Source organism: Hemitrygon akajei, chromosome 5, assembly GCF_048418815.1.
Source record: "Hemitrygon akajei chromosome 5, sHemAka1.3, whole genome shotgun sequence".
Lineage (NCBI taxonomy): Eukaryota > Metazoa > Chordata > Chondrichthyes > Myliobatiformes > Dasyatidae > Hemitrygon > Hemitrygon akajei.
The window spans coordinates 126,165,184-126,178,115 of record NC_133128.1 but is presented as its reverse complement, the minus strand read 5'-3'; the positions used below and the strand labels follow the sequence as shown (position 1 = coordinate 126,178,115).

General features: G+C 39.4%; 1 protein-coding gene across 1 annotated transcript in view; it reads right to left on the bottom strand.

Annotated features, from left to right (window-relative positions):
• The window catches only part of bmpr2b (bone morphogenetic protein receptor, type II b (serine/threonine kinase)), a 270,166-nt gene that overhangs the window by 63,658 nt on the left and 193,576 nt on the right, over positions 1 to 12,932 (bottom strand). Inside the window, exon 5 of the mRNA XM_073046416.1 lies at positions 3,560 to 3,670. Within this exon, the coding sequence (XP_072902517.1) occupies positions 3,560 to 3,670 (111 nt within the window). The remainder of the gene's footprint in view (positions 1 to 3,559; positions 3,671 to 12,932) is intronic.

Sequence of the window (12,932 nt, the reverse complement as noted above, 5' to 3'; positions counted from 1 at the left end):
TAGGGAGAAGAGAGGTCTGGACAGAATAGTTACAAAATTTGCAGATGGTGCCAAAACAAAGGTAGAAAAAACATTTAGGATAAACTAATAAGGCAGCAAATGAGCTAAAATGTGGCATATGGAATGAAATGACACGGAATGAGGGATTAAAACAAAAGAAACTATAATTAAACTGAATAGAATTATGTTGAGTGCTTTGTAAAAATAGTGATTCTTTGAGGCTAGAAGTTCGTATTGAAGAGCAGCTGATGAAGCTGTTAATAAAAACTAACGGCAAATGTTATTTTGTCACTAAAATATATGAAAAAATCATGTGTAAATGAGTTGCTGCATTCAATATTAGTAATGTGAGTTCAAATGGAAAATTGAATAGATTTACGGAATATGGTTCAAATACAAAAGCTAACTTCAAATTTAGCTTTCTTCATCAAAAGGATATAAATTAAATGGAAGATATGACCCAAGTCTTGAAAAGGATTGGAACACGTTAATAGAAGCAGACTGTTTCCAGTGGTTCAAGGATCTAGAATGAGGGACCACAGATAAAAGATTACGGTAAATGTTATATAGACCTGGAACAGGAATCAGGAGAAACATCCTTGCACTGAAAGCTGGATCAATGAGGGATTCATTTCTAGAGTCAGTAGTTGATGCTGAAACTCACAGAAACTAGGTTGTATTAGTGGCTGGAGGAAATCAGAGTGAATATGGACTATGTGAAGAGTAAACAACCTAGATGGAATTGCTGGGGGTGAAACTTTTGCACCAGTTTTACAACTCCTGTGAATTCTAATAATTAAAATATATTTATTTAATATGTTCAAATAAGCTTTTCTATTGACTCACTGAATACACAAATACCACAACTGCTATTAGGAAGTAGAGACCACAGGAAGCTTCAGTAACTGTTTCCAGTTGTTTTGGCACCCCAGGAAGGGAAGAGAGAAACAAAAGATCTGCATCATTTGCTGCTGATCATTATCTAGCTACTAATACAAGTTGAGTACCCCTTATCTGAAATGCTTGGGGCTGGAAATGTTTCTTTAATTGGATTTTTTCAGATTTTGGATATAATAAGATAGTTTGGGATCACCATCATTCCAACTCTGAATTTATGTACTATCAGTAAGCAGTCTTTGTCTAACACTTGTTCATCACACATAGGCACTTAACAGTAAAAATTATCACATACCATTAATATAATGAAAACATAATGTGTGGCCATTAAATTTCTATAACCACCCTGCTGAATATTCACAATTACCTTCAATTTTAAGCTCATCATGACAGATTTTTGCTTATTTCATGATCAGCATATTGTGAAGCAGCATACATTCACTCTGTCTCTAATGAATCGACTCCTTCTATACATGATCGAGATATCCAGTTTTTGCTTTATGCAATGTTTTCCTATTTTTCATTAACTTCTGTTAATTACATATGTGGGGTCACTTCTCAGAACTGTCTGTTGTGCGTTGCCTAAGAACCTCCCAGCGCCTTGTGGAATTTTCCATTTGCTACATCATTGTCAGCACTCAAAAATAAAATCTGGATTTTTGAGGTTTTCGGATAAGGGGTACTGAACCTGCACTGCAAACATCTTTTCTGAAGTCACATACCAATATATTCTCCACAAGAAAGTAAATCAGATACTATTAAGAGTATACTCAAGAAGGAAAGCTGCTTGGGTGGAGACACTGGAGGGCAACTGATACTTGCGGAATTATGTCTAAGCAAAAGATACCGCCTATGGAAGTGGAGAGTGGGGAGGGATGGAGTTTACCATCTGAAATGGTAAGTGCCAGACATTACACTCATTGGTAATGCCTCAATGGTAAGTGGCATACATCACTTCCCACAATTCTTGTATATTACTTCTTTATAAAATCCTGTCCAACTGCAATTTTTTTCCAGTGCTGAGAAGGGGTTGGACTTGGAGCATCAGAGACACAAATGAATCTACAGATGCTCGAAATCTTGAGTAACGCATACAAAGTGTTAGAAGAACTCAGTAAGTCAGGCAGTATTATGCAGGAAATAAAACAGTCGACATTTCAGATCGAGACCCTTCATCAGGACTGGAAAGGAAGAGGGCATTAGCCAGAGTAAGAAAGTGGGGGCAGGGGAGGGGAAGAGTACAAGCTGACAGGTGATAGGTGAGACCAAGTAAGGGGGAAGAAAGGTGGGTGAGGGAGGGGGGGTAATGTAGGAGGCTGGTATGTGATAGTTGTAAGAGGTAAAAGGCAGAAGAAGAAGAAAGCTTCTTCATAGGGCATGTCAAGGTAAGGAGGTGGAGAACCAGAAGGAGCTGATGGGGAGATCATGAAGGAAAGGAGGAGAAGAGAAATGGTGAGTGTAAAACCAGAATGGGGAATGGAAAAAGAAAGATAGGGGGAATGGAGGGAACAAAGGGCAAATATATTGGAAGTTAGAGAAATCAATGCTTATGCTGTCAGGTTGGCAGCTAGCCAGACAAAATATGAGATATTGCTCTTCTAGCAAGTTAGTTTTCTCCGCAGACCAGGCCTGCTAAGTACTTCCATGTATTTCTGTTCATATTTAAAAAATGCAAACTTTTATTCATATACATAGTCTGAGTGAAGAAGAACCTAATGATGCTTCAATAGTTAAATCATTTGCCTATATGTTGGAAGATAGGCCATACATGCAGAATAATAGGCTGCTAGAGATGCTTTTGCAATTGGTGAGAATTAGCTATTTTCAGTTCAAGACAGGAGAATTTGGAGAAAGGAATATTATTGCATAGCACATGCCACATTATGTTTTTTGGGGGGGGGGTTGTGTGTGTGTGTGTGTGAGAGAGAGACAGAGGGGGAGGAGAGAGGGAAAAGGGGAGAGGGGGAGGGGGAGGGACAGGGAGAGAGGGAGGGAGAGGGAGAGGGAGAGGGAGAGGGAGAGGGAGAGGGAGAGGGAGAGGGAGAGGGAGAGGGAGAGGGAGAGGGAGAGGGAGAGGGAGAGAGAGAGAGAGAGAGAGAGAGAGAGTGTGTGTGTGTGTGTGTGTGTGTGCACACCTAAGTGTGAGGGTTAATGAGAAAATATGAACACATGTGGTTACAATCTGTGTGTGTGGGAGAAGTTTGAGAGTGTGGGTGTGTGACAGTGAATGCGTCTGTGAGAGAAAAAGAACAAGCACATGTGCGTAGTGATGTATTTGTGTACACCCTCTTGTAGAGCATGTGTGTGGTTTCACGGTACTCCATATGTTCATTACTATGGTTATACAATTATGTGGTGCGTCCACATGCATGCATGTATGCTTTCATATGTGCAAGGTTGAATGTAATGCTGTGGTATGCTTCCTTATGCAGTGATGCTGTGGAATTTATATGTGCAGTGCTGTGGTTAAGTGCAATATGAAAAATGGCATATGTTTTGATGCATTAGCATATGATTGCCAAGAGTACATATCCGTGTAGTGCTGGTGCTCTTGCTGCAATAGCTTGTGTAAGGGCTATAATATGTATGCATGTGATTATTTTGAGCATTGCTAAAACGAACAGAAAGTCAACACAAATTTCACTATAAAGTAGACACTAACCTGCAAACATTCTATATCCAAAGAAGAGAGCTGCAATCAGGACAGCTACGACAGATACTGATGCCAAGGCAATTACAATTGGCTCCTCTTTGGAATGTCTACTTGAAGGACCTGTAATACAGTAATATGTATTCTCAGTGTTGTCAATCATTCCAGTTCATTTATTTTTATCAACAGGCTAACACATTTTAACAAAAAAAAAGAGAAATGTACTTGTTAAAATTCCTCAGATGTCCCAAAGCATTTTCAGTAATGAAATACATTGCAAAATCTCCAGAAAAACATTAAGCTGGCAAGTATTTTCTGGTTGAGGGAAAGAATGTGTTCCAAGATATTCAAAACACAGCTTGTTCTTCTTTGAATAATGCTCTACACTATTTGATTTCTCCTTGAATCCCTGGAAAAATCCAATGGGAACAACATTTCTGAAGGACAACACTTCCAACTCTGCAGCAAACCAAGCTTACTACTCACCAAGTCAAGACAGTTTGCCCCTTAATTTGTCAGCAGAATCAGACCACTTTTTAGTAGTTCATCCTAGTATTAAACAGCTCCAAATGCCCTTTTAAAGAGTCTCAAAAACACACTATTTATAATTATAACCAACTTTCTTTACACAGTTCAAGCAGTGATCTGAAAAGTTAGCATGCCCACAATTTCTCTCTACCGATCCATTAGAGAAAGGAATTCATTCTTGTTTACTACTGCTAAATTGATGCAAGAATCATGGCCTCAGAATTCTCTGACACAAGTTTCATTCCATTCACATCTCCTCAGCAAATGAAGTAACTATGCTTCTAAGCAAGGCCAAACAATGTTCAGACACGGGCTGGTTAAGTATCAGATAATGTTCACGCCACAAAGGTACCATGCAATGAGCAATTCCAACAAGAAAGAGTTTAGGCTCCTGGGCTTGACATTCAATGGTATTACCAATGCTGAGTCCTTCTTCATCAGCATCCTGGCAGTCACCATTGTCAAGAAACTAAACTAAAGCTGCCATATAAACACCATAACTATAAGAGCCGGTGAGAAGCTGACTATTCTAAATCATCAGAGCACCAGAAATGCCACAAATTTAGAGGGAACATTCGAGAAAATGGAGGATAGTATTTGCTGACATACACTGTATATACTTCAATAATAAGTTTACTTTGAGCTTTGAAATAAATCAAGTTAAAATGAATAAACTCCATGGGGAAAAACCAAGCGATTTGATTAATCTACTAGTATAATGTACTTTTGGACCTCAGGGAGAAGATGGAAATACATATGTCTGGTTAAGAAACTATAAGGTTGGAGGCTGTGAGGAGAAAATCTCTTGAATGACTAGCAATGATGGATTGATAGTTACTGGTGTGTGGCAGAGATATGAGGCAGCCTCAGAGAGTTAGTGCTCAAACTCCACAAGATAGAAGTCAGTTCTTGAAACAACCCTGTCTTTGTCAGCCTGCTGAAATGACAATTTAGAGCCCATACTTAGTGAACAGTGTTTAAGGCTCATTGTAGAGTGAATACAGGAATGTAAATAATTGAAATGGTCAATGTAATTATGGCAGTTTGTACTGAAAAGACCCAAGGAGGCAAGAGGCTTGAATAGGAGATGGGTCAGAATGGACTGATAATTCTGGAGATGACAAATTTTGTCTGTGCATAAGCATAAGCATGTGCTCTCTATTTATAGTTGCTGGTATTGAGAAGTATATGAAAAAGTTGTTTCATAGCATAAAATAATATTTAATGTTCACATTACTCTACTTTCAAATGACATAGAAATAAAGCAATGTAGAGAGAATGAGACACAAAGCATCAAATGGGCATACAACCTATCATATAAATATGCAGCAATGGAAAACAAAATTCAAGTGAAAAGGGATTGGATACCAGTAAGATGGAAAGGTGGAGAGTAACCAGTGAGGGGGTACCCTGGGTAGTAATTTAAAGTAGATTGATAAAACAGGGAGCAATGCACAAGAAACAACTGAGAACAGGGTAAAGTTCCCAGTTTCCTGAAATTACATGACCAACATTACATTTCTTGGTGACCTGCTTAGAATACACATAAATGCATTAGTGAGCGAGGCAGAATATATTCAGCCAAAAGCCTGCTGTTATTCACCAGCCTTGCAAACCCATCAATAACATGGCTGGAAATAATATTTGGATTAAAGCAGTTCAGAATATCCAGAGTACTCTTCTTAAACTCACTCATGAAAAACACTCTGATGTAGGGTCTTGGCTCAAAATGTTAACTATTTATTCCTCTCTATAGACGCTGCCTGACCTGAGTTCCTCCACCATTTTGTATGTGCTACTATGAAAAGCGGCTTATTGGATAAGGAACAAGAGAGATACCAAGAGGGACTCATATTCAGGTGAGGCAATGTATATGATAAACTAAATTAAGTACATGGGATTACTACGTAAATGCACCAAGTAGCCCATGCAGCAGATGTTTATAGTCCACCTGAAAACCCTCTCTATTTTCCTTATATAAAACCATAGGTGTAACCCACTGCTCCCTTCTTACTTGTATGTTGTCCAGTCTCCTCCAAATTTGTTTTCACTTCAACTACGCCCTGTGGTAGTGAGTTTCACTTTCTCACCACTCTTCAAGTGAAGACATCTGCAGAGATAGTATGCTTGATGCTTCTTCAGAATTCCTCAATTTTTTTTAGAAATGTACATATGTTGAACTCTTTTATTTATGCTCTTTCCCCAGAGGGGTTTCCATTCTATCAATCCTAATGAACCTTCTTTGTTTTCTTCTCATCTTTTACCATCCTTTCATATATCGTATCATTCTTGTTTACCTTCTATATAACCCTATCAACTTCCCCACAGCTTTTTATTTAGCAGCCAGAATTACACAGCACATCAAGTTTAACCAAAGTTCAGTACAAATTTAGCATTACTTAATTGCCTTTCAGTTTCATCCATCCACATACAGTACCCCTGAGTATTTGGTTTAATTTTTATAAGGGTATGCTAATCCTGTGGCACAACTTTTAATTACTGGTGTATTTGTACTCCCAGGACCCTTTTTTCCCCCACTTTATCAAGACTCACTACATTCAAGAAAGGACAGCCCTCTCGTATCTTTCTTCCTTTTTACTACCATGCATTAATCTGTGTTAAAATTCATATGCCAATAACTTGCTTACTCTGCATTGACGATTCCCCTGCATATATCTCCCATGATGTGGTATCATCTGTATATTTAGAAACTGTTTTACTAATTCCAAAATTGAAATCAATCCCAGAAATGTTCCTTTTGGAACACCTACCCCAATTTATTCCACTGCTATCTGGCTTCAATGCCAATTGTGCTACATTTTATTTATTTGTTTGTTAATTTATTTAGAGATACAGCACGGCAAGAGCTAAAAAGCCCACGCAGCCCAATTACACCCATGTGACAAATTAACCTTCTAACCCATAAGTCTTTACAACGTGTGAGGAAAGCAGAGCACCGAGAAGAAATCCATGTGGTCATGGGGCGAATGCACAAACTACTTACATGTAGCAGTGGAACTGAACTTGGGTAGCTGGAGCTTTAATAGCATTATGCTAACAGCTATGCTACCATTTCCCCAATAAATGTCCCCTGACTCTACCAAATACTTACTTTAATTAATTTGGCTAGCTTGGGATACACTATCAAAGGCCCTTTGAGAATCTAGATAAATTATGCCTATCACATACTTTGTATATATCTCTTCATAAGGTTCAACAAAATTCATCAAGAAAGGCCTGAAGCGCATGCTGAGTATTATTATACTTTGAGTCATAAATATTCTTTTCATTCCTTCCATTATTCTCTTACCATCCAGGTTAAACCAATCCATCTGCAATTTTTTAGCTATATTTTATTGCATTTCTTTAATGTTAGCATTATATTTATTTGCCAGTCCTCCAGCAAGAATCTGTCTCCTTAATTCTCTTAAGATGCATGGATGCACTTATCCTCTTTGAGTATGTTTAATTTATCAAAGTTCAAAGTAAATTTATTATCAAAGTATATATATGTCACCACATACAACCCTGAGATTCATTTTCTTGCAGGCATGCTCAATAAGTCCATAATATAACAATAACCATAGTAGAATCAATGAAAGACCACACCAAACTTGAACATTTAAGCTGTGCACAAAAGCCACGAACTGTGAAAATACAAAAAGAAAGAAATAATAATAATAATAAATAAATAAACAATAAATATTGACAACATGAGACAAGGAGTTCTTGAAACTGAGTCCATAGATTTTGGGAACATTTCAAGGATGAAGTGAAGTTATCCCTTTTGGTTCAACAGCCTGATGCCTGAAGGTTAATAAATATTCTTGAGCCCGGGTAGTGTGGGTACTGAGGCTCCTGTACCTTCATCCCGATGGCAGAAGTGAGAAGGGAGCATGTCTAGATGATTCCTACAAAGTGAAACCCAATAGTATGAATGGCAGCAATGCTTCACTACCAGATGAACTCAATGCCTTCTATGTATGCTTTGAAAGGGAGAGCACAACTTCAGCTGTGAAGACCCCTGCTGCACCTGATGACCCTGTGATCTCCATCTCAGAGGCTGATGTTAGACTGTCTTTAAAGAGAGTGAACCCTCACAAGGCAGAAGGCCCCGATGGAGTACCTGGTAAGGCTCTGAAAACCTGTGCCAACCAACTAGCGGGAGTATTCAAGGACTTTTCAACCTCTCACTGATACAAGCAGAAGTTCCCACTTGCTTCAGAAAGGCAACAAGTACACCAGTGCCAAATAAGAGTCATGCAGGCTGCCTTACTGACTATCACCCGGTAGCACTCACATCAACAGTGATGAAATGCTTTGAGAGGTTGGTTATGACTAGACTGAACTCCTGCCTCAGCAAGGACCTGGACCCATTGCAATTTGCCTATCGTCACAACAGGTCAACGGCAGATTCAATCTCCGTGGCTCTTCACACTGCTTTAGACCACCTGGACAACACAAACAACTACGTCAGGATGCTGTTCATTGATTATAGCTCAGCATTTAATACCATCATTCCCACAATCCTGATTGAGAAGTTGCAGAACCTGGGCCTCTGTACCTCCCTCTGTAATTGGATCCTCGACTTCCTAACCAGAAGACTACAGTCTGTACGGATTGGTGATAACATATCTTCTTCGCTGATGATCAACACTGGCACACCTCAGAGGTGTGTGCTTAGCCCACTGCTCTACTCTCTGTATACACATGACTGCGTGGCTAGGCATAGCTCAAATACCATCTATAAGTTTGTTGACGATACAACCATTGTTGGTAGAATCTCAGGCGGTGACGAGAGGGCGTACTGGAGTGAGATATGCCAACTAGTGGAATGGTGCCACAGCAACAACCTGGCACTCAACATCAGTAAGACGAAAGAGCTGATTGTGGACTTCAGGAAGGGTAAGACGAAGGAACACATACCAATCCTCATAGAGGGATCAGAAGTGGAGAGAGTGAGCATCTTCAAATTCCTGGGTGTCAAGATCTCTGAGGATCTAACATGGTCCCAATATATTGATGTAGTCATAAAGAAGGCAAGACAGCGAATATACTTTATTAGGAGTTGGAAGCGATTTGGCATGTCAACAAATACACTCAAAAACGTCTATAGTTGTATCGTGGAGAGCATTCTGACAGGCTGCATCACTGTCTGGTATGGAGGAGCTACTGCACAGGACCAAAAGAAGCTGCAGAAGGTTATAAACCTAGTCAGCTCCATCTTGGACACTAGCCTACAAAGTACCCAGGACATCTTTAGGGAGTGTTGTCTCAGAAAGGCAGTGTCCATTATTAAAGACCACCAGCACCCAGGGCATGCCCTTTTCTCACTGTTACCATCAGGAAGGAGGTACAGAAGCTTGAAGGCACACAATCAATGATTCAGGAACAGCTTCTTCCCCTCTGCCATCCAATTCCTGAATGGAATTTAAAGAGCAAACACGAGGAAATCTGCAGATGCTGGAAATTCAAACAACACACACAAAATGCTGGACGAAGGGTCTCGGCCCGAAATGTCGACAGTGCTCCTCTTTATAGATGCTGCCTGGCCTGCTGTGTTCCACCAGCATTTTGTGTGTGTTGCCTGAATGGACTTTGAAGCTCTGGACACTATCTCATTTTTTTTTAATATACTGTATTTCTGTTTGTGCACATTTTTAATAATCGATTCTATATATGCAATTGATTTACTTGTTTATTATTATGTTTTATTTTATTTATTATTATTTTTTTCTCTCTCTGCTAGATTATGTATTGCATTGAACTGCTGCTGCTAAGTTAACAAATTTCACATCACATGCCAGTGATAATAAACCTGATTCTGAATCTGATTCTGCTGTTTTTTTGCGACATTTTGTGTAGATGTGGTCAATGTTGGGGAAGGCTTTATCAGTGATGGACTAGGCCGTATCACTATCTTTTGTAGGATTTTCCATTCAAGGGCTTTCCATACCAGGTTGTAATGCAGCTAGTCAATATACTGTATTCTCCACTAAGAAGTTGTTAAAAGTTTTAAATGTCAAGCCAAACCTTTGCAAACTCTGAAGGAAGTAGAGTCACTGCTGTGCTTTCTTCATAATTGCACTTACGTGCTGGGCCCAGGACAGATCCTCCAAAATAATAACTGAGGAATTAAAAGTTGTTAACCCTCTCCTCCTCTGATAAGGACTGGTTCATGGACATCTGGTTTCCTCCTCCTGAAGTCAATAATCAGCTCTTTGGTCTTGCTGACAATGAGTAAGAAGCTGTTGTTATGGCTTGTATCCAGAGAGCTGTGCCTGTCACGTGACAGCACTGCCCTCACCTGGTCAGAAGGCACACCACATGCCAGTCAACATTTCACCCCTCCCGACTAGTCAATGCACACTTAACCACTGGCCACCTTAATTGGATTAACCCATCTAGCACCAAGCTGTTGGCCCCCCGGTGAATCACCTGGGCTGGACCCTCCAGCCCCCTGAGCTATAAAGGGTGCTACATGTGCTTGGCTTGCTTTCTTTTTGACATCCTTGAGGGACCACCCTACTTCACTCCAGGCTGAAGGCTGCAATACAGCGCTAGAGACACATGGTGAGCTGTGCATTGAATAGGGTTGTGGGAGCATTTATTGTTGTCACTGTAGCAGAGAGCCGTGCCTGCCCTTAGTCAAGGGGTGGCAGATTTTGTAGTTACTTTTCTCTTGCTTGTATGTGTACCTGTACTCTGTCCCCACACTGTTTCCCTGTGTATTATACTACCTACCTGACTTTTCCCACGCTCATCTATTCTAAGCACACTCGTGCAAATATTGTAGCCGCTTGTGTTGTTCCCAAGCTCTTTTCCCCTTGTAAATAACTCCTTATTATTAAAACTGTGTGTCCAGAGCCCTTGCCTTTGAGACCCAAAGAATCAGTCTCACTTCCATCACAATGTGGCTCTACTCAGCCAGATTTTCAATCTTCCTCCTATATGCTAATTTTTCATCACCTTTGATTCGGCCTACAACAGTGGTGTCATCACCTAACTTGAATATGCCATTGGAGCTATGTATTGCCACAAAGTCATAAGTGGAAAGCAAGTAGAGCAGGGGTCTAAGCACACAGCCTTGTGGGACACCTGTGCTGACGGAGATCATGGATGAGATGTTGTGCCAATCTGAACTGACTGGGGTATGCAAGTGAGGAAATCCAGGATCCAATTGCACAAGGAGGTACTGAGGCCAAGGTCTTCTACTTACTAGTTTTGAGGGGATGATGGTATTAAATGCGGAGCTGTAGTCGATAAAGCATCCTGACATATACACCTTTGCTGTCTAAATGTTCTAGGTCAGACACTTCTTACAAGAATATTTAAGTAATTTTCCATATATACAGGATTCTGACCTGTTAGATATTACTTTAAAAATGAACCCTTTAGTGAAAGGTTTTATTGGGAAAATTTATAATTTGTTACAACAGCACAATTACCCTTCACTTAAGATTAAGCAAGATTGGGAGAGAGAATTTAACATGACCTTGATAACAGAGGATTGGTTGCGGATTTTGAAGTTGGTTAACTCCTCTTCGATCTGTGCCAGTCACGCTTTAATTCAATTTAAAATTGTACATTGTTACTATTTGACAAAGGAAAGACTGTCTAAAATGTTTCCTAATGTTGATAGTCAGTGTGATAGATTTAAAACCGAGACAGCCACATTGACACGTTTTGGTCGTGTTCTGTATTGAAATATTTTTGGAAATCTATGTTCTCTACAATTTATAAAGTTCTAAAAATTAATTTACAACCTAATAAATTGACAGTTTTGTTTGGTATAATCCCTCAATATATTCATGGTATTTCTCTATCAGACAAACATGTAATTGCATTTGTTACATTATTGGCCAGAAGGGCTATTTGGTTGAAATGGAAAGATGTTTCTGCTCCTACTTTGATACAATGGTTCTCTCAGGTGATATTTCTTAGTTTGGAGAAAATCAGAAGTCAAACTTTTGATCGTCAATTTGATTTTGAGAAAAGATGGGGTTCAAATCCCCGCTACTATCATCTGATTTGAGTTAAATAATATGGTTTCCTTCCGATTTTTGTTTAAATGGATTTGAGTTGGCAGATTGATGTTTTTCTTCTATGGAAGCTTGTATGATGTATAGCTCCGGGGTTATGCTCCCAATGGGGTTTTTTCCCGTTTTTTTTTAAGTTAGTATGGTTTTTTTTCTTTTAGTTAGTAGGGGTTCTTCAAAAAAAATTCTTAACACTTTTTTTCTTCTTATCATTATTGATATATTGCTCAGCTTTGTTAATCAGTTATTTGCTAATTTAATTCTTCATTGTACATAATGACATATTGACCTGTTACTTTAACGTATTTTGTTGATCTTTAATAATAATTAATAAAAAAGATTTTAAATGAAAATAAATGTTCCGGGGTTGACTGAAGAGACAGTGAAATAGCATCTGTTGTGAACCAGTTGTGCCAGAAGGCAAACTGGAGCAGATCCAAATTGCTTCACAGGCATGAGTTGATATGTTTCATCACCAGATTCTGAAAACACTTCATCATTGTGGATGCAATTGCTACTGGACAACAGTCATTGAGGTAGGTTACCATGTTCTTCTTAGGCACTGGTATAATTGAAGCCTGCTTGAGATTGCCAAAGCAAGCAGTTAAAGATCTCAGTGAACCCTCCAGCCAGTTGATCAGCACAGGTTTTTAGTACTTGGCCAGGTACTCTGTCTGGGCTGGAAGCTTTTCATGGGATCGTCCTCCTGAAGGCTGCACGCATGCCAGCCTCAGAGACTAAAATTATAGGATCATCAAGGCCTTTTACTTTTACATGTTTTACTGTGTACTGTACCAGCAGTTATGGTCGAAATGACA